General features: G+C 37.1%; 1 protein-coding gene and 1 long non-coding RNA gene across 2 annotated transcripts; both read right to left on the reverse strand.

Annotated features, from left to right (window-relative positions):
* Positions 1 to 23303: 23303 nt before the first annotated feature.
* Positions 23304 to 23781, reverse strand: LOC140851030 (uncharacterized). The gene is made up of 3 exons (XR_012133817.1): positions 23645 to 23781; positions 23467 to 23550; positions 23304 to 23386 (listed from the first exon to the last, which is right to left on the reverse strand). It is a non-coding gene; the product is annotated as an uncharacterized lncRNA (long non-coding RNA).
* A 9-nt stretch (positions 23782 to 23790) lies between these two features.
* Positions 23791 to 24743, reverse strand: LOC140851171 (uncharacterized). Its single transcript, XM_073242749.1, has 3 exons — positions 24491 to 24743; positions 24156 to 24394; positions 23791 to 24030 (listed from the first exon to the last, which is right to left on the reverse strand). The coding sequence occupies exons 1-3, from the start codon at positions 24687 to 24689 to the stop codon at positions 23791 to 23793; spliced, it is 678 nt and encodes a 225-aa protein (XP_073098850.1). The 5' UTR covers positions 24690 to 24743.
* Positions 24744 to 25068: the final 325 nt, after the last annotated feature.

The raw sequence follows: 25068 nt of genomic DNA on the forward strand, positions 1-25068 counted from the left end.
ACGACCGGCTTGATGGATTACTTGATTGATTTTCTCCTTCTCCAAGCCCCTCCTTAAATAGACAAGAGATTCTAGATCAAATCAAATACCTTCATAGATTAGGAATAGGACTCTTCAAGTTTGAATTAAATCCAAACTTTCTAAACCATGAAGATTCCTAAGGAAAGTAGGAGAGGCACCAACTTGCACCTCTCTCCCTATGCCACATGTCCAAGGGGAGGAGTGCAATTTCTAGCACCCCCTCCTCTATCTTGGTCAGCCAATAGGTGAGTGAATATCAGAAAAATATGGTTAAGTGCACCAAATTAAGTTTGGTTTAGATTTGGATTCAGTTCGAATCCAATTCGAACCAAATTCGAAAAAACTAGTAATTCTAATCTAATTAAAATTTAGATTGAAGTTCAACTTCTTAGATAATTTATCCAATTTAGCCTTAATAAAATCAAGCTCAATTAAATTAGATCTGATATAAAATAATTAGGGTTTGAACCTAATCTCTCATAATTTCTTGAATCATAGATTTGATCAAATTCATCTATGAAATTAAACCTATACCTCATGTGCAGTGCTCGCTGGATATAGTCAGTATTTAATTCTATATGATATATAACTTAATTTTTAATTAAGTTAATCTATATATTCAATCAAGTCTCATATTTTTAAATTGAATATATAAATATTCGATCAATTCTTTCCTACATTGTTTGACTTTGTGTGTGACTTTATAGGTTCAAACACTAAACCGATAGTATAAAAACTCTTTCTGTACTAATCAAAATGACCATCTAGTAATGATATTTGACATTTGGATAGGTCAAATAATTACAAAGTGATATTCAAAAATTTAGACATATGGTTATTGTATAATTCATCCCTTTGATTCTAATGCTTAAGATGACCTATGGTTAAGCTGTCAACTGTGGATGGGTCAGCCATATTGTATTTCAATCTTTTTCAAATTCTGTGACAGATTACAAGGATTATCCTGATTAAGATTTTACTGGATTGAGATACAGTGATGCATTAACTCCTGTAATCTGGAGGGATCAATCCCATCTTGACTTACACATCGACTTCACAAATACTTGACTGTATCCAATAGCCTTCTATCATTATATTAGAAATACGGATAGTCTGATACCAAAGATAGTGAGTTGCTTGTAAGTCACCGTGGTGATCTCAGGTTAGAGAGACATTTATGTCCATATCCTTCGCAAGCCGCTCTTGACAGTAGAACGCTCTTGATATTTATGTCTCTACGCTTCTTGGTTAAGAGGACAACCAACACATATAGTATATAATGACCTATACTCGATAAACATTATTATTCTTGTTAATAAGTATCATTTCATTACGAACAAATTTAAAAACTATTCGATAAATCTTTCTTTATTGATTACATTATAGTTCTAAGGATTTTATCATAATACTAGAGTTCAAAGAAAGATGTACATTTATGATGAATTTATAAACAATAATTTTTATTTATTAATAATTTATATATAAATTTCAAAGAGCATAATTATCTACAGATAGATAATTAATTTTAGGATATATTTTTCAATAATTAGTGACAATACTCTTTGTCATTAAAAGTGAAACAATATTAGTGACAAACAATATCATTACTAAAAATATACAATATTTGTGATAATTAGTGTCACTAAAAGCTTTATAATCATTAAATAAATTTTTAATGACAATAAGATGTTACTAATAATGATTTTTTGGAAAAATAAATGACCTTATGCGCGTATATTGTATTAATTATTTTACAAATTGAGATCAATTCACATTCACAATAACAATAAATGTAGATGCGTAGAATATATATATATATATATATATATATATATATATATATATATATGTATATATATATATCAAATCCTTATATATTTATTATAATGTCAAAATATATCCAAAATATAATTATCAATTCCAATCTATATATATCCATAGTGAAATATAAAAAATATGCACTATGAACCTGCATAATGCACAAAAATCATCCTACATAATATACAAAAATCATAATTGATCCTAAGAAAGTTTAATCACGATTCTGCATAATGAACAAATGAAAAAAAGTTAATTAGTATATTGATTTAATTATATAAATGTTACAAGGAGAAGAGAATAAGAAATAATATGTATTAAATTATGAAAACAAAATAAATTTAGCTAATCATATAATATGCTTTTAATTATGAAACTTACATTGTTGTCGGAGCAGTCGAGAAAAATACACAGATAGCTGGTTGAGAAATGATCCATCATTGCTAAAGCATATAAAAAAAGTAGCCATTTAATGTTGCAAGTTTTTTTGGATCTCTTTTTGTATTTCTATAGTTATACCTTAATAGTCTTTTGCTGAGCCTCAAGTTCTGTAGTTGAGGTTACGTTTCTGCTTGGAGTTGTGAATTAGCCTCTCTTACTTTTTTATTATCTTAGTAAGTCTTTAGACTTCATCCTATAAAATATTAGCATGCGTCCGTACAGCCTCAGCTTGTGTATGAATACTCTACCTTTCTTTGGAGGTAGATATGATTCCTCCTATTTCTAAACTACATGAGTGGCCCGACCTCCTCCTAGTACAAGTGCAAAATGCTCAACTAATGGCACTGATGCAAAAAAAAAATTTTCTTGATGTGTCTTACCTACCTGTTGAAGCTTATTTTATATTTGTGTATAATAATAAAGAAATATAATTAAAAACATAAAATCTTGAACAATAACGGTCATATTCTACACACCATATTCTCTTCTCTATTTGGAATCGACCAACTTCTATTAGATCTCAAATGAGCAGCCTCGCAAACCGTGATAACATCTGGTCACTCTTCGGACTCTAGATCTTACTGTTAGTAATGAACAAAAAGCAAAAAAAAAAAGATAACACCTTAGACCTTAAATTAAAAAAGTTATGAACTTCCAACTTATAGTATAATAGTAGAAGTTAGTATGAGTGTTACTATCTCATAGGCTTTTTGAATCATTGACTTGTGCCTGTAATGAATCCAACCTTTAGTTTACTCTTATTAGATATATTTTCTCATAGAGAGTTTTTATCATAATTTCTATAATAACCAACATACTTATTTCCATAACATTTTTCAAAAAAAATTCACATTTTATGTTTGAAAATAAGAGAATATTTTTCAAACATAAGAGAATATTTTTTATTCAAAAGTTTATGCAAGTGTAATACCATGCAACATAGAAGAATTATCTTATTTAAAAATTTTACAATCATATCAGGGTATATTATGCTTGATCCATAATTTTAAATTTTATTTTCTGCATAAGATGCATACTTTTTCAAACTTTTAATTTTTTAAATATTTTAATAATTTTTGTATAATTCTTAATTTGAAAGCATATAAAATATATTAAATAAAATCTCAGAGATAAATGGAACTTATCATTAGTTGGATCCAAAAGTCATGATTTTTGGACTTGAAATGGGATAGTCAAATTGAACTTTTTTTTTTTGGATAAGATTTTGACTAAGCATATCTCCTAATCTGAGAGAAATCGAATAAAGTGACAGAAGACAAAATTGGTGTAAAAGTCAAAATCTATCATCTATAAAATTTTAGCTTTTTCAAGTTTGTTTCTACAAGCCATGTCTATTTTAGGAAAGTTTAGTTATATTGGAATAAGATAGATGAACCTAACCTGAGTTTGAGTAAGATTATATCTCAATTTTATGAATATGGCTCTATAACTTATTTATTTTTTGGTAAGACGGTTACTTCATACAATCCTTGTATGAATATAACCCAAAAGATCAGAAACAAGGATGTTCCTGAAAGATAGAGGCAAAAGAGAAGCATCAGTCCAAACCCCACAGAAGTGGTGCGCAACAAATCAGGCCATCCAGTCCATCACATTGTTTGCCTCATGATAAATATGATGATTCATATGAGAGCGGCACCCCCAAAGCAAGCTCTGGATGTCGTGCACTAGGGGATAAGAAGTCATTGCACGATTTTGAACCCCTTGAAGCCAAGTTACCATATTCCTTGAGTTTCTCTCTACCATTAGCTGGTTGATCCCAAGGATAATCCTCGCATAAATAACACCTTTCCAAGTCGCCCTCAGCTCTGCAGTGGGCATAGTGGTCTCCACTATTCAGACACCCCCAGCTACAATAAATCGAGAGTTAGGATCGTGGATCACAAAAGTAGCGCCACCACTCCCATCAGCGATATCACTACCATCAAAGTTGACCTTTCGAAAGATCGGTGGTGGGGGCTCCAAGAAGAAGAAGATCCTCCTCCGTGCTCTATAAGGAAGAAGGGAGTTCCAGATGTTTTGAGTCCTTAAGGTCAAATTGAACTGTGAATCTTCTCCGTGGCTTAGGCCATGGCTCTCTCAAAAACCAACCTCATTGGCTGCCAGCTCGCCTCAAAGAATCCCACATTATGGGTAAGCCAAATATGATAAGCAATGTAAACTGTCCTAATGCCAATAAGGGTGGTGGTCTCAGACTCCATGCTCCATCTCAGGACCTCCAAAAAAGACTGGATAGGTCACTCTTCCAAATCAACCAAGAATAGAAAGGTGACCAAAAGCCATACTCGCCGCACTCTGGGTCATAGAAAAAGTGTATGCTCCATCGTCTCATCCTCCAAACCACAGCATGGGTAGGAAGTCGGAATGCCCATCCCTCTGGCTCGCAGCAAAACTTTGATAGGTAGCCGAAACCACACCACTTTTTAAAAAAACAGACTAACCATGGGGTGGATCTGAAGCCTCCAAATCTAGGCACCATCCATCATTCTCATTGGCTCACCCCTGTAGATCTCATAGAGCTCACTAGTCACCGCCCAGAGATGCATGATGACCACCAAACCCTGACATCCGGTGCCTCTCGGATGGGGATCACCAGAGACATCACCCTCTCCACTAGCTAATAATCGAAGAGCTTAGAAACTAGCTGTGCATTCCAACTCCTCCACTCCAGCTGGAAAAGGTCACACACCCATGCCCTATCACCAATCTTTATACTGATAAAGGTCGGCCACCAATTTAGAGGGAGCTCGGACAGCCACAGATCCTACAGGAGGTCAATCGACTATCCATCCCCTAGCAGTCACGTCATCTATGCCAAAACATTAGGAGCACAGTGACAAATCTCCTTCCATATACAAGAGCTGCTCCGACTGACATGAATATCATTCATCCTGTCCCACCTGCCATGGTTGGCATAAATCATTGCACTTCAGGGACTATTGGGTTGAAGTAGAAATCTTGCATCATAATGGACAATCAGAGCCTCATGCTGGATCTATAGGGACTAAACACCCAGCCTTCCCCCCCACTGATCGACAGATACACCACATCTTAGGCTACAGGGTGAATTCTTACCCCCCAGGCAAGATCCCCAGAGAAAACCCCTGAACTGCTACTCCAGCCTCACTATAAGGGTCCTCAGAACAATAGTATGAGATAGAAGATAAATCGAAATGGTGCTGAGGACAGACCTGATCAGTGCAACTCTAGCCATCATTGATAATGCTTTAGACTGCCCATATATTTACGAATCAAATCCTCCAGCTTCGCAGAATCAAACCTTTGAAGACATCACCTAGTAATAGGAACCCTGAGGTATCGCAAGACTCCAGTATGCTCCATGATGCTGAGGATCTCCATGATGGCCTGTCTATCCTGAGCTTTGGTCTTTGGACTGAAATAAATAGCAAACTTTGCCAAGTTCACCTTTTACCAAGAGGTGATGCAGTACTCTTCCACAATCCTCCTAAAAGCTGCTGCATTCCGAGCTAATGTGCGGCTCACCAGTAAGCAATCATCTACAAAGAGCAGATGCAAGATTGGTTGAGCCAAAGAGCTAGCCTGTAAGGGTCTACAACCTGGCTTATGGTCTCCAAATGTAATGTACACGATAAGGTGTCAGCATATATAATAAATAGATAGGGGGATAGAGGATAACCTTGACGGAGGCCAACAGAAGAATGAAAGAATTCCGACAGCTTGCCATTAATTAGGATGGAGAAGAAAGAAAGATGCACACATCCTCTGATCCAGCTAATCTATCACTGTAGAATCTAAAGGTCTCCAGGGTCTGGAAGAGGAACTCTCAGCACATTCGATCATAGACCCTTTCCATATCTAGCTTGATGGCCATGAGATATCTTCGAATTGGAGCTCTCTATAGATTATGCATGAACTCCTATGCAATCAGGATATTGTCAGAGATGCTATGACCGCCAACAAAAACACCTTACTCTGAAAAAATCAAGTAGGGAAGGATTGGCTTCAACCTGCCCGCCAAGACCTTAGCACAAATCTTACATAGTGGTACATAAGCTGATAGGCCTATAATGACTAGGCTCAGCAGCATCCTGCCTCTTCAGAATGAGTATGATGAAAGTCCTCTTCCAATCATCTGACATCAATTCTGTAGCAAAAAATTGCTAAATCAGCTTCACCACCTCATCACGGATGATAGCCCAATACCATTTAAAGAAGAAGGGGGGAAGCCATCAGGACTAGGAGCTTTATCCATCGTCATAGCCCAGACTGCCTCATGAATCTCCTCTCTAGACACAGCACCGATCAGAGAGGCATTCTCCATGAGCAAGACTTCGCTGGCTGGTAAGAGAGGTTGAGCCCACCCAACCTCATCTAGATGCACTGACCATCTCGATCGAAAGAAGCTAAAGATCGAAAGAAGCCACCATCCATCTGTACCCCTTTGTGTTTGGATGAAGGTACTCTCCATCACCGCCATCTACCTCCTCACAATAGTAGTTTGGTGAAAGAAGTGGGCCACCCTCTTGCAACCACTAAACTCTGGACTTCTAGCGCCAGAAGACCTCCTACTGTCTCAGTAAAACATGATGTAATGCAAGCCTGGCCATGAGGACAGCAAGGTCATTAGCAAAGAGCCCTCCCTCTGTATCCTCCCTAATCTGAAGGTCAAAAATAGACACCTCAACCTCCTTGAGCCTCTTGAAGATGTCACTAACCTCTACACGATTTCACCTCCTAAGTTGATGCTTTGTGATCTCTAATCTATAATAAATTCTATACATGGCATCACTGTGGATCAGCAACCTCCACACCTCTCAAGCAATATCCCAAGAATGGTTGTAGGAGATCCAAAATTTCTCGAACCGGAAGGGGGACAGGTAAGACCAATTAGTAATAGTAGATATTAAAATAAGACTATGATTGGAGGCAATCCTCAAAAGATGGCTGAGCTGGTATCTCGAGAAGCACTATATCCACCTATCATAGCAAAAGCTCTATCAATACATTCCTAAACCCAAGTACTACCCTACTGATTATTGCATCAAGTGAATCTGGGGCTGAAAAAGCCAAGATCAACAAGATCATTACGGCTGATGAACTCTCTAAACTCCTTCGCTTTGATATTGTCCGAAAATGGCATACCCTCTTTTCTACCTTAGATCCATCAATGCAATTGAAGTCTCCTACAATAAGGAAGGGGAGACCCAGATCGGCCAATCTAGAAGCCTCATCCGATAACACCCTTTGCAGCCAATAATCAGTCTTAGCATAAATACCACATAAGAGCCAAGGTCTTTCACTAAAATCAAAAATAACCACAACCACCAATAGATTACACTCATGCAACACATCCACTATGACATCCTCTTTTTTCCACACAACAATCAACCCATCCGCAAGCCCTTAAGACACAATGACAAGAAAACCCCAAGAGTGCAGAACGTATCACCGAACCTGCTCCAATCTCCTACCTAATAGCCGAATTTCAAGCAAGACACACAAGTCTGGCTCTTTCTAGTGAACCAATCTTTTATAAGTAGAGAAGAAGGATGACTTACCAATCTCCCTTATGTTCCACACCAAGATCTTCATCATTGAGATACATCACTAGAAAAGGCTATGCTGGAATCTTCAGCATGGCTTTGAAGTGCCACCTTGCTCCTTGAATGCCCACCATCGAAGGCTCCAACTTCAGCCCCACTCAACACTTCTTTCAACCTTGCAACAGCCACTGCATGATCTTGCAATTCCTCGTTGGCTGATCCAAAAATAGCCCAGGCACAGCCCACCATATGCGGCCCACTCCTCTTCCCAGTCCCCACATGAGGTGGGGTGGAGCCATTCGAAGCAAACCCCCAGGTGAGCATCGAAGGACCAGCTAGAGAAAGTCCCCCCACTGTTCGGTGCTCCACCAGTGACATCAGCCTTCGGGCATCCCACCACAGTCGAAACCCCACCACCCGATCGGCCAATCAGCCTTCCATCATGTGCGCCCACCTTCAAGTTCGCCAACAAAGAGGGCATCTCGGAGCTCGAAGCCAGTGTCGAAGGTCAATCCAGGCCAGCCTCCACCTCCTTCCCCAGCATTGGAGTCGAATCCTCCACAAGAACCTCCCTCGCCTTTGTAGGAGCTACAGGAGCTCCACCACCAGCAACAGGAACCTGAGTGGGAGGCGATGGGTTAGCTTCCGATGCTCGGGCCTTGGATTGGGCTTCAAGGTCCCGCCTGACCTCTTCGAGGTCCCCAAGCTCTAAGCTCATTTCAGATGGGCCGAGCCTTGGCTTGCATCAGCCATCGATAGATCCAGAGGTGCTAGGTTCACCCCCAAGCCCATAACCATCGGGTCCACATTGTCACCTGGGTCCACTAGCACCAAGAACGTCGACTCATTTTGAGTCGGGACCTCCACTGCCGAGTCAACCAAGTCTTGAGGAGGTGACCGTCGGTGAGCCACTTTGGCTGGCTTTTGCCAGCCCTCAAAGTCCGGAGGAGACCCCGACAGACTCATAACTCTTGGAGGCAAGCTTGGGTGCTCCGAGTTAGCAGCCCCCCATGCTCGATTGCGACTCCATCATCTTCTTTCCCTTTGCCACCATCGGATTAGCCCTCAGTGGTTGAATCCTCTATGTAACCATCCATGGGCCAAGCCATGATTGAGCCCGACTGTCCCACTCTTTCACAGCATCGAGCTTCGACTCACCCTCACCACCAACCTCCATAGGTGACAATGGGGTCTCCAAAATGTTCTTCGAGCGAAGAGGACACTCTCTCCCACTTGACGGTAGATCTATCGGAGAAACCTCGCATAGGTCATCGGACTGACCGATTCGGCCACACTAGAAGCAAACAACAAGGGGGTTTTCATAGATAAAAGGCTGTCAAAAAATCGTGTTCTTCTCCTTAATGGGAACACCGGACTTCAAGGGCATTGTTGAGTTGACCTCCACCCGGATCCTCGCAAATCCGATCTTCTTCAACTGGTTCGTGAAATCATCGATGAAAACTAGGATACCAGCTTCCTTCATGATGCTCAAAAGTCTTCGAGGGCTCCAAAACTCCATCAGAAGCCCGGGGAGGCGTAACCATACTGGGGCCATCTTAACAATATTTGTGCCAGGGATGAAGTCCGGCACCCAAGGTTCCACCGCCAACGACTGTCCGGTGGTAATCCACGGCCCTCCATGTAGAATGTTCTTGGCCTCCTCCTTTGATTTATAATGGAAGAGGAGGTGATCTTCCACTAGGGAGAAGGATTCCACCTAGCTAGTGAGCTTGCCCTTCACCTTAAAGTCCCATGCAAGCCAGTCCATCGGAACCCGCTGGCCCGAGCTCCGAACCAAAATGGAGATCCTCTCCCATTTTCCCCTCTCCTCCTTTGGGAATTCAAGGATTTTGGTAAAATAATGTTAGAGTTGTTCGACCTCTGCCTTGGAGATCTTGTGAGATGTCCACATTGGCTGTTGTGCTTGATCCCCAACCCCTCTTGCCTAGGCTCGCCCCCCTTCATCAGAGACAGGCATTGGTTCACTGTCGTCTCCATCAGCCTTTTCTTTGCCATCCACCCCATTTGCCGTCACAACCACCACCCATTCGAAGGTGTTGCCCAGCTATGCAACCCAAGAGGGGGGGGGATAAATTGGGTTTCTAAAAATTTGAAGTTAATTTACAACTATGAGAATTTTATAACAATATGCAGGATAAATATGGAGAGTGAAATTCATGCAAGGTGTAGAAGCTGGATGGAAGAATGGAAGAAGATAGAGAAATTTAAAAGGAGAGCAAGTAAGCATAACACAAACAAGAAGATTTATAGTGGTTTGGTGCCAACCTTGCACCTACGTCCACTCTCCAAGCTCCTACTTGGAAATTCAAATCCACTAAATCGTATTCAACCCGAATACAATGTTAGAACCTCCGACTCTAGCTATTCCAAGCTAGAATACTTGTTTCTCGGATACAAGCCAACCCAATACAATGTCAGAACTTCCGATACTAGCTATTCCAAGCTAGAATACTTATTTTCTGGATACAAGCCAATCCAATACAATATCAGAACCTCCGACTCTCGCTATTCCAAGCTAGAACACTTATTTTTCGGATACAAGCCAACCCAATACAATCCGATTCAAGATTCGGATCAATCTTTTTCACGTTTTGAAATCCTTCCAAAATAAAAATAACAACTCAAAAGGAGTATGACAGTTAATTGCATAGAAATACAGATGTAGCTCCTTTAATGAGAGAATAAAGCTTTAAATACACTTTACACAATAAGAAGCAAGCTCTTCTGATTTTCTTCAAGGTGGTTGAAGACTTGAGTGAGCTCTTGAGGGGTTGGTGAACTTGAAATAAAAGCTTCTTTAACTTCAAAAGGACTCTTTTCTTAGGGCTGAAATGAATGCTTGAAGAACCTCTTCAAAAATCTTTCTCTAGTTGATTCCCTCCTTTGAGTGCCTTTTATAACTTTAAATAATGATGGAGTGTAATCTGGGCTGAAATAGAGCTGTTGGAGCACATTAAATGGATATTAAATGTAGCCAAAATGAGCTAAAAACTAGCCGTTGCAGAACTTTTTCATCGCAGGGGTCGACTCATAGGGTCGACTCATGCACAGGGATCGACTCACAGGGGTCGACTCATGCACAGGGATCGACTCATGGGGTCAGCTCATAAGGCGCAGAACAGAAATTGATAGTTCTGTATTTTTGGCCTACACAGCAGCAGAGGTCGACTCATAAGATCGGCTCATGCTTAGGGGTCGACTCATGGGGTCGACTCAATTGGGTGTGCCAGCTAAAAATAACATGCTGTTCAGCCCCTTTTGCCATGAGTCGACTCATGGGATCGACTCAAATTTATAAACATAATTTTTTTTCAAAATACACATCCAAAAATATTAAAATTGTCTCCAATAGATTACAAATCTTGTGTTCTTGCTCTTGAGACTTCTGAATCAGAACTTGATAAAATTATGATTTTACCCCTGAAATACAATAAATCTTTTTTCAAGCCAAAATCATTAGTAACCTCCTCAAATACTTTGTAATCATCAAAATCAATTCAAGGAGCATTAATCTCTCCTTTTTTGATGATGACAAAATACTTGAGCAAAAGCATATATAAAGCATTGAACATGAATTTCAAATTTATGAAGATGCATCACTTAAATATTATAGTCAAATATTTGAATGAAATACATCATAAGCAGTTTGAAGATAAATTTAAAATTTGCTAAAAATTTAAAATTTGCTTTTAAGTTCATTTACTTGGAAAAAAAAGCTGATGATTTTGATTCTTTGACACATATGCCCATTTGCTTAACAATTTACTTATTGCTCATTCTTTATTACTTATTGCTCAATCTTGATTTATTGCTAATTGCTCAATCTTGATTTTGATTCTCTACTCTCCCTTTTTGACAGCATTAACGAAGATTCTCTACTCCCCTTTTTAAGGACATATTTTCTCTATTCCTCCTTTTTTATGGGATCAATTTTACTTCTTTAGCCCCCTTCTTTGATTGCTTATTTCTTTATTGCTTATTATTTTACTCCCCCTCAATATAGCAAACGTAAAAGATATACCAATTTGCTCATTTAGAAGATATTGCAATTCATAGTATTTCACAACACAAATATAAGTTATTTTTTATATCTCATAATTAAAAGTAATTCAATTTGATCACATTCATAGACATTCATTGAAGGTCAAAGTATCTATATATATACAAAGAGTGACTGAATACATAGGTGTTTCAATACATATGAGTCAACTTAGAGTACAAAATTTATGAATAGAAATTATCCAAGAGTCAATCAGTCAACACATTACATAGCCCATAAGATAGATCTTAGATAAAAATAAAAGAAAGGACAGACTACACTGGATCTAATAGATATCATGGCTGGAAGGATCGGAGTCTGATGAATCAGAGATAGGGTGAGGAGATATAGGATCATGTCCACGAGCTCAACCTCGATCACGTCTGCCTCGACCACGGGTAGAGGTGCCAGCACGAGTAGAGGGGTGAGAATATCCTAAAGCCTGAGAAGCTATGGACTGAGCTACGAGTGAGAGTCTGATGGTGTCCAGAAGATTCAAAGCTCTCGAGACAGACTGCATCAGGGCACTAAACTGAGTAGAAGCATGTTCACTAGAGCTCCTGATCTCTCTCCTCAAGAAGTCAAAACCACTCTCTAAGACTCTTCGAAGTCTGGCCACCTCTGTAGATAGGTCTGAGACCTCTATGATGCTCTCATACAGTAGTGGATGGGCTAGAGCTAACACTTGCTCCTGCAAGTCAAGTACTCTGTCAGTCAGTCTCAATATACAACCCTCAAACTGCTCAATACGTACCGACTGATCCGTATCATTTGGAAAACAATGGAAATGTGAGAGATCAGTGTCTGATCAGATACATCCTGAGATGTCGATCCCTGTGCAAAGATTGAAGTACCAAACTGTCGAGATAGAATGGAGACTACACGTTGGGATATCATCTCAATCTGATCATCTGCCAATCTGAGCTCTGAAGGATGTGCCCTACTGTCCGACTGTGGAACCAAAGTATGTCTCATCGCAGACTCTGACGGGCCAGCCTCGTGATCAGAAACAAACTGAATATCTGGTGATGCTGCTCTGTGATCACGAAGGGATGAGGATGGTCCTTCCTCCTCTGCTCTATCCTCAGCTCTCTCTTCCACACCTTTTATCCAACCACCATCAGTTTTAGAAAATCCCATGCAGTGCAATGTGTGGCGGTTGATAGTGTTAGAGTGGGATAGTCTCACTACAGCCTCCCCCTTAAAACTAACTCTGAACCTCCTAAAAACTAAGGTGAGAGCAATACCAAAAGGCAAGTGTGCCTTGGACTTGTTCAAGGTCTCTCTCATGGCCTCAAACATCAATGCAGGGAGGTTCAGGGGGGTTTGTGTGATCACATGGTATATAATACAAATGTCCCTACCAGAAAGAAGATCGTGTCTACCACTTCTAGGAAAAAATAATTTGGTTACCATGTGATGTAGCAGTCTCATCTCAATAGAAAGAATCTTTGCCTCTAATTTGTTCAGACTTCCAGTGAAGGTTCTCCCTAGGATAACATTTATTCCTTCCTCTTTAACTGGGAGCTCCATGTTGGTATACCCCTCACATGGTAAATGAAGTATCTGCCCCAAAAGCACAGGATCCAGGCTAATGTCAGCACCCTTCACTGTGGATTTCACTGTTTCATTGCTGTACCCCAAATTTAGGTAAAATTTTCTAACAAGATCGACATATGTATTTTTTTTTAAGGAGCAGTAAAATTTCCATCCTTGGTCCTTAATCTTTGATCCAATGGTAAACCCTTCATTTTTAAAAAATCTGAAATCAATATTTTTTTCGGATTCTACTTTCCTATCAGAGAGGGGTACTTTACTAGGACTGATTGGTGACTGGGTTGAAGCTGAAGCTGAACCAGGAGCAGGGTTTGAAGCAGAAGTGATCTTGATTGCTAGTCTCTTTCGGCGCACACTTTCCTCCAACCCACGAACGGATTTTCTCCTCTATGGAAGCTTCATTTTGGGAGTCATTTGCACAAGAAGGACTAGCACGGAACTTAGGAGAGCAAATGTGAGGGAGAGATGAAGGATTTTTAGTGAAAAGATAAGGATTTTGGAGAAATGATGTGCCGATTTGGAGAAGACGGGTAGAGTCTAGGGTAAGCTCGAATCGCTCCAAATGAAGAAGGAGAAGGGGAGGAACTTGGTTCTTAAGTGGGCGATTTGGAGTGTGAGAGTCGGTGGGAGAGGAATTTTGAGGAAAATCTTGGATTTGAGGAAGAAGAGAGGAAGACCTTTGGTTCGGCGGAAGAAAGAAGGCGGAGAGTTGGGTCAGCTCAAGGAGAATTTTCAACAAAAAGAAAGTGCCCGAAGAATTTTATCATAATTACAAGTTTACCCTAGGGTCGACCCTAGGGGTCGACTCATGGCACCGAGAAATTCAGAAAAATGATGAAATAATTTCAAAAAAAATTGAAACATTAGGAGAAAGATGTTTATCCAAAAAAAAATTGATCATGTGAAAGATAGTTTTGAGCTTTTGAGCTCTTAAGAAAAGATGAGAATTAAGCTAAATAAATTTTTGGCATTGAGACCTTGGAATCAGAGAGATACTTAAGCTGATGGATCAAAGATTCCTAGTTCTCTCCTAATTTCACAAAATCTATCTTCACTTAAGGCCTTGGTAAAGATGTCAGCTAATTATTTTTCAGTACAAATATAGTCAAGAATTATGTCTTTATTTTGGACATATTCTCTTATAAAATGATGCCTGATTTCAATATATTTTGACTTAGAATGCTGAATTAGATTTTTAGTGAGATTTATAGCACTAGTGTTTTCACATCTTATGGGAGTTTTATTGAGTTTGATACCAAAGTCTTCGAGTTGTTGCTTAATCCATAAGATTTGAGCACAACAACTTCCGACTGCAATGTATTCAGTCTCGGCCGTAGACAGTGCTACCGAATTTTATTTCTTGCTAAACCAAGAGATTAAGTTAACTCCAAAAAATTGACAAGTTCTACTAGTACTTTTTGTATCTAATCTACATCTAGCAAAATTGGCATCTGAATATCCTATTAAGTCAATTAATGAGTCCTTAGAATACCATAATCCTAAAGTTTGTGTACCATTTAAATATCTAAGAATTTTTTTAACTGCATTCAAGTGTGATTCTTTTAGATTTGATTGAAAGCGAGCATATAGAAATACTAAATATAATATCAGATCTACTAGCAGTTAAATATAATAGAGAACCAATCATGCCTCTATAAAATTTTAAGTCTACACTTTTACCTTCTTCATCCTTGTCAAGCTTACATGATGGGCTCATGGGTGTGCCAATTGCTTTGGAGTTCTCCATTCCAAATCTTTTGAGTAATTCTCTTGTGTTCTTGCTTTGGGTGATGGAGATTTCTTCCTTTGTTTGTTTGATTTGGAGTCCGAGAAAGAATGTAAGTTCTTCCATCATGCTCATCTCGAACTTCCCCTGCATGAGCTTTGCAAAATCTTGACAAAGAGTTTCATTAGTAGACCTAAAAATAATGTCATCAACATATATTTATATAACTAATATATCATCTTGATTTTTTTTAATGAAAAGGGTTGTGTCTACATTTTCTCTTGAAAAATTATTATTAAGTAGAAATTTGCTTAGCCTTTCATACCAAACTCTGGGTGCTTATTTTAAATCATATACAGCTTTATTTAATTTAAAAATATGATTAGGAAAAGCATGAGTTTCAAAATCTGGGAGTTATTCTACATAAATTTCTTCAGCAATATATCCATTTAGAAAAGCACTTTTGACATCTATTTGAAATAACTTAAAATTCATAAAGCAAGCATATGCAAGTAGAAGTCTAATTGCTTCTAATCTAGCAACAGGTGCAAAGGTCTCATCAAAATCAATTTTTTCTTCTTGATTATAACCTTTTGCAACCAATCTTTCTTTATTTCTTATTACATTTCTATGTTCATCCAATTTATTCCTATATACCTATTTTGTACCAATTATTGAATAATTTTTAGGTCTTGATACTAAAGTCCATACATCATTTTTTTCAAATTGATTAAGTTCTTCTTGCATTGCATTAATCCAATTATAATCTTTTTCAGCTTCGTCTATGATTTTAGGTTCAAGATGAGAGACAAAAGTAAAATGATTGAATGCATCTCGAATTGAGGAACGAGTTCTTACACCATATGTAGGATCACCAATGATTAGTTTCTTGGGATGATTGTGATCATACCTCCATTCTTTGGGTAGATCATTTGTACCTTGAGGTTGTTCTTGTTGTTCTTCACCTTCTTCATCCTGTTTGTCTTCATGTTCTTCATCATCTTGAATGGTTGAATCTTTTAGAGTGATCTCCTTCATTCCTTCTATAAGAGGATCTGCATCATCAATACCTTCATTCTTCCTTAAAGAAAGATCGTTAGTTTTATCAAAGACAACATGTATTGACTCCTCTACTACTAAGGTTCTTTTATTGAAAACTCTAAAGGCTTTACTAGAAGAGGAGTAACTAAGAAAAATTGCTTCATCGAATTTTGTATCAAATTTTCTTAGTTTTTCTTTACCATTGATTAACACAAAACATCGACAACCAAAAATATGAAAATATGCAATATTTGGTTTTCTTCCTTTCCAAAGCTCATAGGGAGTTTTCTTTAAAATTTATCTAATTAAAGCACGTTTTAATATGTAACATACCGTGTTAATTACTTCCACCCGAAAATATCTTGAAAGGTTATTTTCACATAGCATGGTATGGGCCATTTCTTCAAGAGTTCTATTTTTTTCTTTCTACTACCCCATTTTGTTGGAGTGTCCTAGGTGCCGAAAAGTTGTGGCCAATTCTTTTTTCATTACAAAACTTTTCAAAATCCTGATTTTCAAATTCGGTTCCATGATCACTTCGAATATTTTGAATTGAAAAATCTTTCTCATTTGTGACTTTTCGATAAAATTTTGAGAAAATATGAAAAGTTTCATCCTTATGTGCCAAAAAGAAGACCCATGTAAAATGAGAGAAATCATCAATAATTACGAAACCATATCATTTTCTACCTAGACTAGTAGTTCTAGTGGGTCCAAATAAATCCATGTGCAATAGTTCTAATGGCCTAGAAGTTGAAACAATATTTTTAGATTTGAATGAGACTCGAGTTTGTTTACCCATTTGGCATGCATCACAAATTCTATCATTTTCAAAATTTAATTTGGATAAGCCAATAACTAATTCTTTTTTAATAAGTTTTGAAAGAGAATGCATGCTAATATGTGCAAGCCTACGATGCCAAAGCCAACTAGTCTTATTAATCTTGGCATTCAAGGCTACTAGGCATTGCATGTTTATTTTAAAAAGATCATTCAAATCTATCATATAAATATTATCATGTCTATGCCCAACAAATTTAATGCCTTTATTAATAGGACTAGTTACAATGTAAACTAGTTTCATATATCAAATATATGTAGTTTCAGATCTAAATAAAAATGCATCACATATACATCAAATTTCAGATCTAAAACTAAATTTACACATATCAAATATATATGTAATTAAATTTAAAATAATGATTAAAATATTTTAAAAAATATCTTTTCAAAAATCGATTCACATCAAACTAGGACAACCTTACAATATAGAGGGTAAACCCAATATCAGGACAACCTTATATCAGTTTGATGTAAATTTTTTTTAATTATTCTAATTTTAGAACTAAACTTAAATTAAACATATCATATATGCTAATTTTTAGATCTAAAAGATTTGATTTAATAATGAAGATTCAAAAATGACTTTGTATCCTTTATCATAAAATTGACTGATGCTTAATAAATTATGTTTTAAACCATCTACTAATAAAATATTTTCAATATACTTGGAGGGAGTGATACCAATATTACCTATACCAATGATCTTTTCTTTGCCATTGTCTCCAAAGATGACCATCCCTCCATTTTTAGCAACAAGTGTGATGAATTAGGATTCATCACCAGTCATATGTCTTGAGCACCCGCTATCAAGATACCATCTTCGGTTTGCTCCTTGGGATGCAAGACACACCTATATATAAGAATCAAGTTTTAACTTTTGGTACCCAAGTTTTTTTGGATCCTTTTTGGTTAGTCATAATGATTCCTTTTGGAATCTATATTTTCTTTACATTAAAATTTTTAGATTTGTTAGAAAAACATGAATAGGATTTGTGTCCTATTCTACCACATTTAAAGCAAGTTATATTTGAAAACTTGTTATATGATGAGTTTATAAAGATATTTTTCAAAAATTTTTATTTCTTTAAAGGGTTATATTTAAGACCGGCTTTATCATAAATGGCTTTTTGATTGTCAAGTATCATGTGAAGTTTATTTGAGTTTAAAATAAAATTTTCAACCATTGGTTTCAGCTTGGCAATCTCATTCTTTAAATTCAGATTTTTTTGAGACAGGATAGATTTTTTATTTGAAATGCTCTCAATTTCTTTTAGTAAAGATTGATTTCTTGACTTTAATTCTTTGTTCTTTACCCCTAGCTTCTTTAGTTCATCAATTAGATCATAAAAAGCTTCATGAAGTTCTTCAAAGATAAAGTCAATAGGAGTTTCAATATTTATCCCATTTTCATATGCCATAAGGTACAAGTTGGCTTGTTCATTTGACTCTTCTTCTTGATGTTGTTTCATGCTTAGCTCATGAGTCATCAGTGATCCTAGAAGCTCTTCCAAAGGTAGGATGTTCAGATCTTTGGCTTCTTGGATTGCGGTCACTTTGGCCTCCCAAGTCCTTGGTAAAGATCTAAGAATCTTTCTTACGAGGTCACTGTTAGAATAAGACTTACCAAGACTTTCTAAACCATTAATAATATCAGTAAAACGAGTAAACATTTCAGTTATTGACTCATCAAGCTCCATTTTAAAAAGTTCATATTTATGCACAAGCATGTTGATTTTTGATTCTTTCACTTGGTTAGTTTCTTCATGAGTTACTTCTAATCTATCCTATATTTTCTTAGCAGACATGTATTTTGAAATACGATTGAATTCATTAGCATCTAGAGCACAATACAAATCATTCATGGCTTTTGCATTTAGTTGAGCCATTTTTTTATCAACCTCATCCCATTCTCTTTCGAGTTTGGTTGATTCCACACCATCAATTATTTTAGTGGGTGTGTGTGGTTCATTTACTATGATACTCCACATATCATAGTCAAATGCTTGAATAAAGATTTTCATTCGAACTTTTCAATAGGTATAGTTTGACCCATTAAAAAGTGGAGGTCGGTTAGTGGACTGTCCCTCAGCTAGTGAAGCACCAACTTGAGTTGCCATAGATATTTAGCTCTTTGATGGTTAAATCAAAGTAGGACTAGAGCACCGAGCTCTGATACTACTTGTTGTCCAGCTATGCAACTCAAGAGGGGAGGGGGTGAATTGGGTTTCGAAAAATTTAAAGTTAATTTACAACTATGAGGATTTTATAACAATAAGCAGGATAAATATGGAGAGTAAAATTCATGCAAGGTGTAGAAGCTGGATGCAAAAATGAAAGAAGATAGAAAAATTTAAAAGGAGAGCAAGTAAGCACAACACAAACAAGAAGATTTATAGTGGTTCGGTGCCAACCTTGCACCTACGTCCACTCTCCAAGCTCCTACTTGAAAATTCAAATCCACTAAATCGTATTCAACCCGAATACAATGTCGGAACCTCCGACTCTAGCTATTCCAAGCTAGAACACTTATTTTTCGGATACAAGCCAACCCAATACAACGTCGGAACCTCTGACTCTAGCTATTCCAAGCTAGAACACTTATTTTTTGAGTACAAGCCAATCCAATACAACGTCGGAACCTCCGACTCTAGCTATTTCAAGCTAGATCACTTATTTTCTGGGTACAAGCCAACCCAATATAATCCGATTCAAGGTTCGGATCAATCTTTTTCACGTTTTGAAATCCTTCCTAAACAAAAATAACAATCCAAAAGGAGTATGACAATTAATTGCACAGAAATACAGATGTATCTCCTTTAATGAGCGAATAAAGCTTTAAATACACTTTACATAATAAGAAGCAAGCTCTTCTAATTTTTCTCAAGATGGTTGAAGACTTGAGTGAGCTCTTGAGGGGTTAGTGAACTTGAAATAAAAGCTTCTTTAACTTCAAAAGGGCTCTTTTCTTAGGGCTGAAATGAATGCTTGAAGAACCTCTTCAAAAATCTTTCTCTAGTTGATTCTCTCCTTTGAGTGTCTTTTATAACTTCAAATAATGGTGGAGAGTAATCTGGGCTGAAATAGAGTCGTTGGAGCACATTAAATGGGCATTAAATGCAGTCAAAATGAGCTAAAAACTAGCCATTGCGGAACTTTTCCGTCGCAGGGGTCGACTCACAAGGGTCGACTCATGCGCAGGGGTCGACTCATAGGGTCAGCTCATATGGCGCAGAACAAAAATTGACAGTTCTGTATTTTTGGCCTACACAGCAGCAGAGGTCGACTCATGCTCAGGGATCGACTCATGGGATCGACTCAATTGGGTGTGCCAGCTAAAAATAACGTGCCGTTCAGCCCTTTTTGTCATGAGTCGACTCATGGGGTCGACTCAAATTTATAAGCATGATTTTCTTTCTAAATATACATCCAAAAATATTGAAATTGCCTCCAATAGATTATAAATCTTGTGTTCTTGCTCTTGAGACTTCCGAATCAGAATTTGATAAAATTATGATTTTATCCCTGAAATATAATAAATCTTTTTTCAAGCCAAAATCATTAGTAACCTCCTCAAATACTTTGTAATCATCAAAATCAATTCAAGGAGCAACAGAAGGAAAGTCAATCGCTCACTGAGCACCCAAAAATCATCGGATATATAACTTAACTTTTGATCATCAATGAAATAAAAGGAGATCTAAAAATCATACTTTTGCCTGTTCTTCTATTCTCTCTCACTGATTTGATTATATAGGATGACCTTTAACAAAGGGTTAAATGCCTCCTTTCCTTTGTTTCTTGAATGAATCCATTTAATGATAGTGGAATAGTCATCTACAATCCATATTTGAATTGCATAAAATTTGAATAATATATATCTAATAATTGAGTAGCCAATTAGTTGCTTTATGCTCGGTAGAGTGCAACCAACCATTTACTACTCATTCACCAATTATAATTAATAAACTAAAAGTGAACTTAGTCAATAGTAACACCCCTTTCTACCATGCTTTTTGCTTCATTTTGTTACAAATAGTATACTACTAGTGACAACATTATTTGTGCCGCATTGCATATCACCACAAATAATATGCTTTTAGTGATGACTTTTTGTAATGACACATGATATGTCGTCACATATATTATAATTTTTTATGATGATATGTTATGTTATCACAATTAACATGCTAATCATGATGACTTTTTAATAATGCATATATCATAAAAAATAGTATACTCTTTTATGATAACATCTTATATTGTCTTTTTTTTTGAGGAACAAGGAGGAAGTTCCTCTGATATTTGTATTATATATCAATAGTATTTACAAAGTTAGGCAAGGATCAATAGTAGTGTGGATCCTCTTAGTCTAATATCAATGAAGTGGAGAAGTGATACTAAAGTCAGGATACATATGGTAAGAAGAGGAATACAGAAATTCAGAATTGTACCTACTACTGTATAGAGTTATTGTTGCAATTGCTGGTAACCAGGCTATTACTTTATCCAGGCTTTTCGATCACAGTTCTTGGTGATCATTAATCAGTGTTCACAAGATTAGAAGATGTATCAGTCCTTAAATTTCCTGCATTCAGGGAGTTCATGCTAATGCATTTTAATTCTGCACAGAGCTTTGTGTGTTTACTTCCCCCTTGATATATTGAATGCAATGTCCATTCTTCAAAAATTTGAGCAATTTTCTTTGCTGTTTTCAGAGTTGAAAAAGCTTCGAATCTAAATATCCTATTGTTACGTCACTACAAAAAATTTGATTTTTTGCGACGAAATTTTTTCGTCGCTAAAAATCTAATTTTCGTCGCTAATAGTATTTGCAACGAAATATATCGTCGCTAAAAATTTGTAGAGAAAGCCTCGTAGCAAAAGACCTTAGCGACGAAAATATTTTATTTCGTCGCAAAAAATAGTAAACCCAGACGACGAAGTTATGTACTGTATTAGCGACGAAAATCTTTTGTCGCAAGAGCTTAAATTTTCGTCGCTAAAAATTTTGATTAAAAAAATTTTTTTCTTATTTTTTGCGACAAAAATTAGTTTCGTCGCAAAACTTAGCGACGGATTTCGTCGCAAAATATTTTGTCGCAAAAAGTTCGTCGCAAAAATTGCGACGAAAAAAAATTTCGTCGCTATAATTGCGACGAAAAAAAATTTCGTCGCTATAATAGCAACGAAATAAAATTTTCGTCGCTAAAAGGGCGACGAAAATAAAAAATTTCGTCGCTATAATGGCGACGAAATAATAATTTCGTCGCTATAATGGCGACGAAATAATAATTTCGTCGCTAAAATTGCAACGAAATAAAAATTTCGTCGCAAAAAGTTTAAATTTTTAGCGACGAATTTTTTTTTCGTCGCTAAAATAGCAACGAAATAATTTCGTCGCAAAAGTTGCGACGAAAAAAAAAATTTCGTCGCTATAATGGCGACGAAATAATAATTTCGTCGCTATAAGGATGACGAAATAAAAATATTCTCTGGCATAATTGCGACGAAATAAAAATTTCGTCGCAAAAGTTATAATTTTTAGCGACGAAACTAAGACTTTCGTCGCAAAAATAGCAACGAAATAAAAAATTTCGTCGCAATGAATAATAAATGTTTTATTTTTTGGGTTCACAAATTTTTTTGCGATGAAATTAATATTTCGTCGCTAAAATAAATTTTGGATAAAAAATAAAATTTTTATTATTTTTTCAAAAAAACCTGCTCAAATACAAATTATCTGATCAACCATATTTTAAATAAACAGTATGTTAACACAATAAAAATATTCTAAGTCAAAAGACCAATTTCAAATAACAAAAAGTTTCATAACCATCTTTGTCATATACAAAAATATAAGTCCATACACCATTTTAAATTTAAAATAAGTACAAACTAAGTATGATCTGACTCATTGGCCTCGTTCCCTCCTCCAGGCGTCGATCCCTGACCCGATACGTGTCGCGATGGTGGTGCAGAGGCGGCATCATGTGACTGTAGAGGTGCTAACTCAGAAGCATCAATACCGAGCCGTCCCGCCATCGCAGCTACGATCCTCTCGAGCGTCTGACTACGATTCATCCAGTAACTAATCTGATCTTGCATCATGCTCATGGATGTCCTAACTGCCTCTGGCACCGATGTATCATCAGACCGGCCGGATGACGAACTGCGTGATTTTTTGGACCGCATGCTATGACCAGATCCTAGCTGTCGCCCGAGGACGGTATCCAAATTCGTATCATCTGTCATCAAACAAATCTGCTGCGATCCAGTATCACCATCAGATCCCACCTCCCTCGTCGCCTGCTCTCTCAATTCTAACATTTTTTCCTTCACAATAAACAAAATAAAATCATAAATTTTTTTCAAACTCTTTAAAAGTATTCAAAATGTAGAGTAATGATACTTACATGACGCTGCCTCGCCTCCTCGGTCACGAACTCGCCACTCTTGTTTTGATAGAATTTAGCATAGGCGTCGACTCCGGATAGTCCCTGTTCAAACAAAAAAAAAGAAAAAAAAGATATCAAAATAATGTAAATATTTAATAAAAAGTTACAAAGTATGATTGCAAATGTAGTTACATACCATCCTCTTCATTCCCTGTGCAAAAGAGGCACTTCCTTGCGTGTGAATAGAATCAATCTTGCTCCTATTCACCTTATTCGCCTCCGATCGTCGCTACAAAATACATACAATTATAACCAATAAAGGACATAACATAATTAAAAAACTTAGAACACTAGACATACCTGAAATGTCTCACTTCCAAAATGCTCACATAACCACCGCCAATCGTCACTAGACCCAGCCCAATTTCTGTATGGCTGGGTCACAGGATCAATCCCCTTCGCCTGCAGCTCATTGCAGTATTTATGAAGCCTACATCGCCGATCTCTGTATCTATTTGCAGCCATTTTGAGAATACATGCCGTCACTTCTTCGTCAGTGCAATCCTCGAAGTCAATATTATCCTACACAGTAATCATACCAAAAGGCAAATACATAAAATTATTCATATAATAAAAAATTTATTTACATAACCAAAAATAATATGGATCATGTAATGATATGCAAGACATCCAAATTTAATTCTTACCCTGATGTGAGAGACTAGAGCATCACGGTATCGAGGAGCTACATGCTTGAAACTTTCAGCAGCCCACGGAAAATGATTCCACATATACAAACTGATCTCATTTGCGACGATACTGGCCTCTGTGCCAACCGGATGATCTCGAAATATATGTACCTTCGGTTTTTCATTGTGTGTATGCACATATTTTTCCAAAACAAGACCCCTACTAGGACCACGCACTGCACGTCGATGCTGTGTTCCTACATGTAAAAATTGATGAAATGAACATATATCATGTATCACTAAATGCATATAACAAAAAAATATATATTGTTTATAAATTGATAGAGATGTACCTGTAAGGGGATGATGCTGCGGTACCATGGCCTCCGGCTGGGCAAGCTCTGGCTGAGCACTAGGCGGCTCTGTGGACTCGGGCAACTGAGTCTCATCTAAATCCTCTGAGTCATCATGCAAAATGCTAAAGTGAGGATGTGTATCATCAAGCGGAGCCTGCTGCCTACCCCGTGAATGTCTACGTCCAGGACCAGTCATGATGCTGCAATGATTAAAATAATTTAAATCAGTAAGTAATCAACAAAACTCAAGTATTACATGATATAATAAAAAAAAAAAATTGAATTACTTATTCATATTAATTATTGTTCTCAGATTCTGAACTCGTGTCCATATAGTCATCTTCGACGAGAGTCATAGAAGACTTCGACCCTGAAGTACTATCATCATTGTCGTTAACGAAGTCATTATTGGATCGTGCTCGTGTCCGTGCCCTTATGGACGATCCAACAACAGAAACATCCTCAGGTTCATAGTCGTCTCTTTGTAATTGTCCTATGTCAATCGTATCATCTGGCACTAATATGTTATCTGGTGCTTGCATTTGATATGCTTCGTTTTCAATAATTGCACAGAC

This window comes from Elaeis guineensis, chromosome 8, assembly GCF_000442705.2.
Source record: "Elaeis guineensis isolate ETL-2024a chromosome 8, EG11, whole genome shotgun sequence".
Taxonomy (NCBI): Eukaryota; Viridiplantae; Streptophyta; class Magnoliopsida; order Arecales; family Arecaceae; genus Elaeis; species Elaeis guineensis.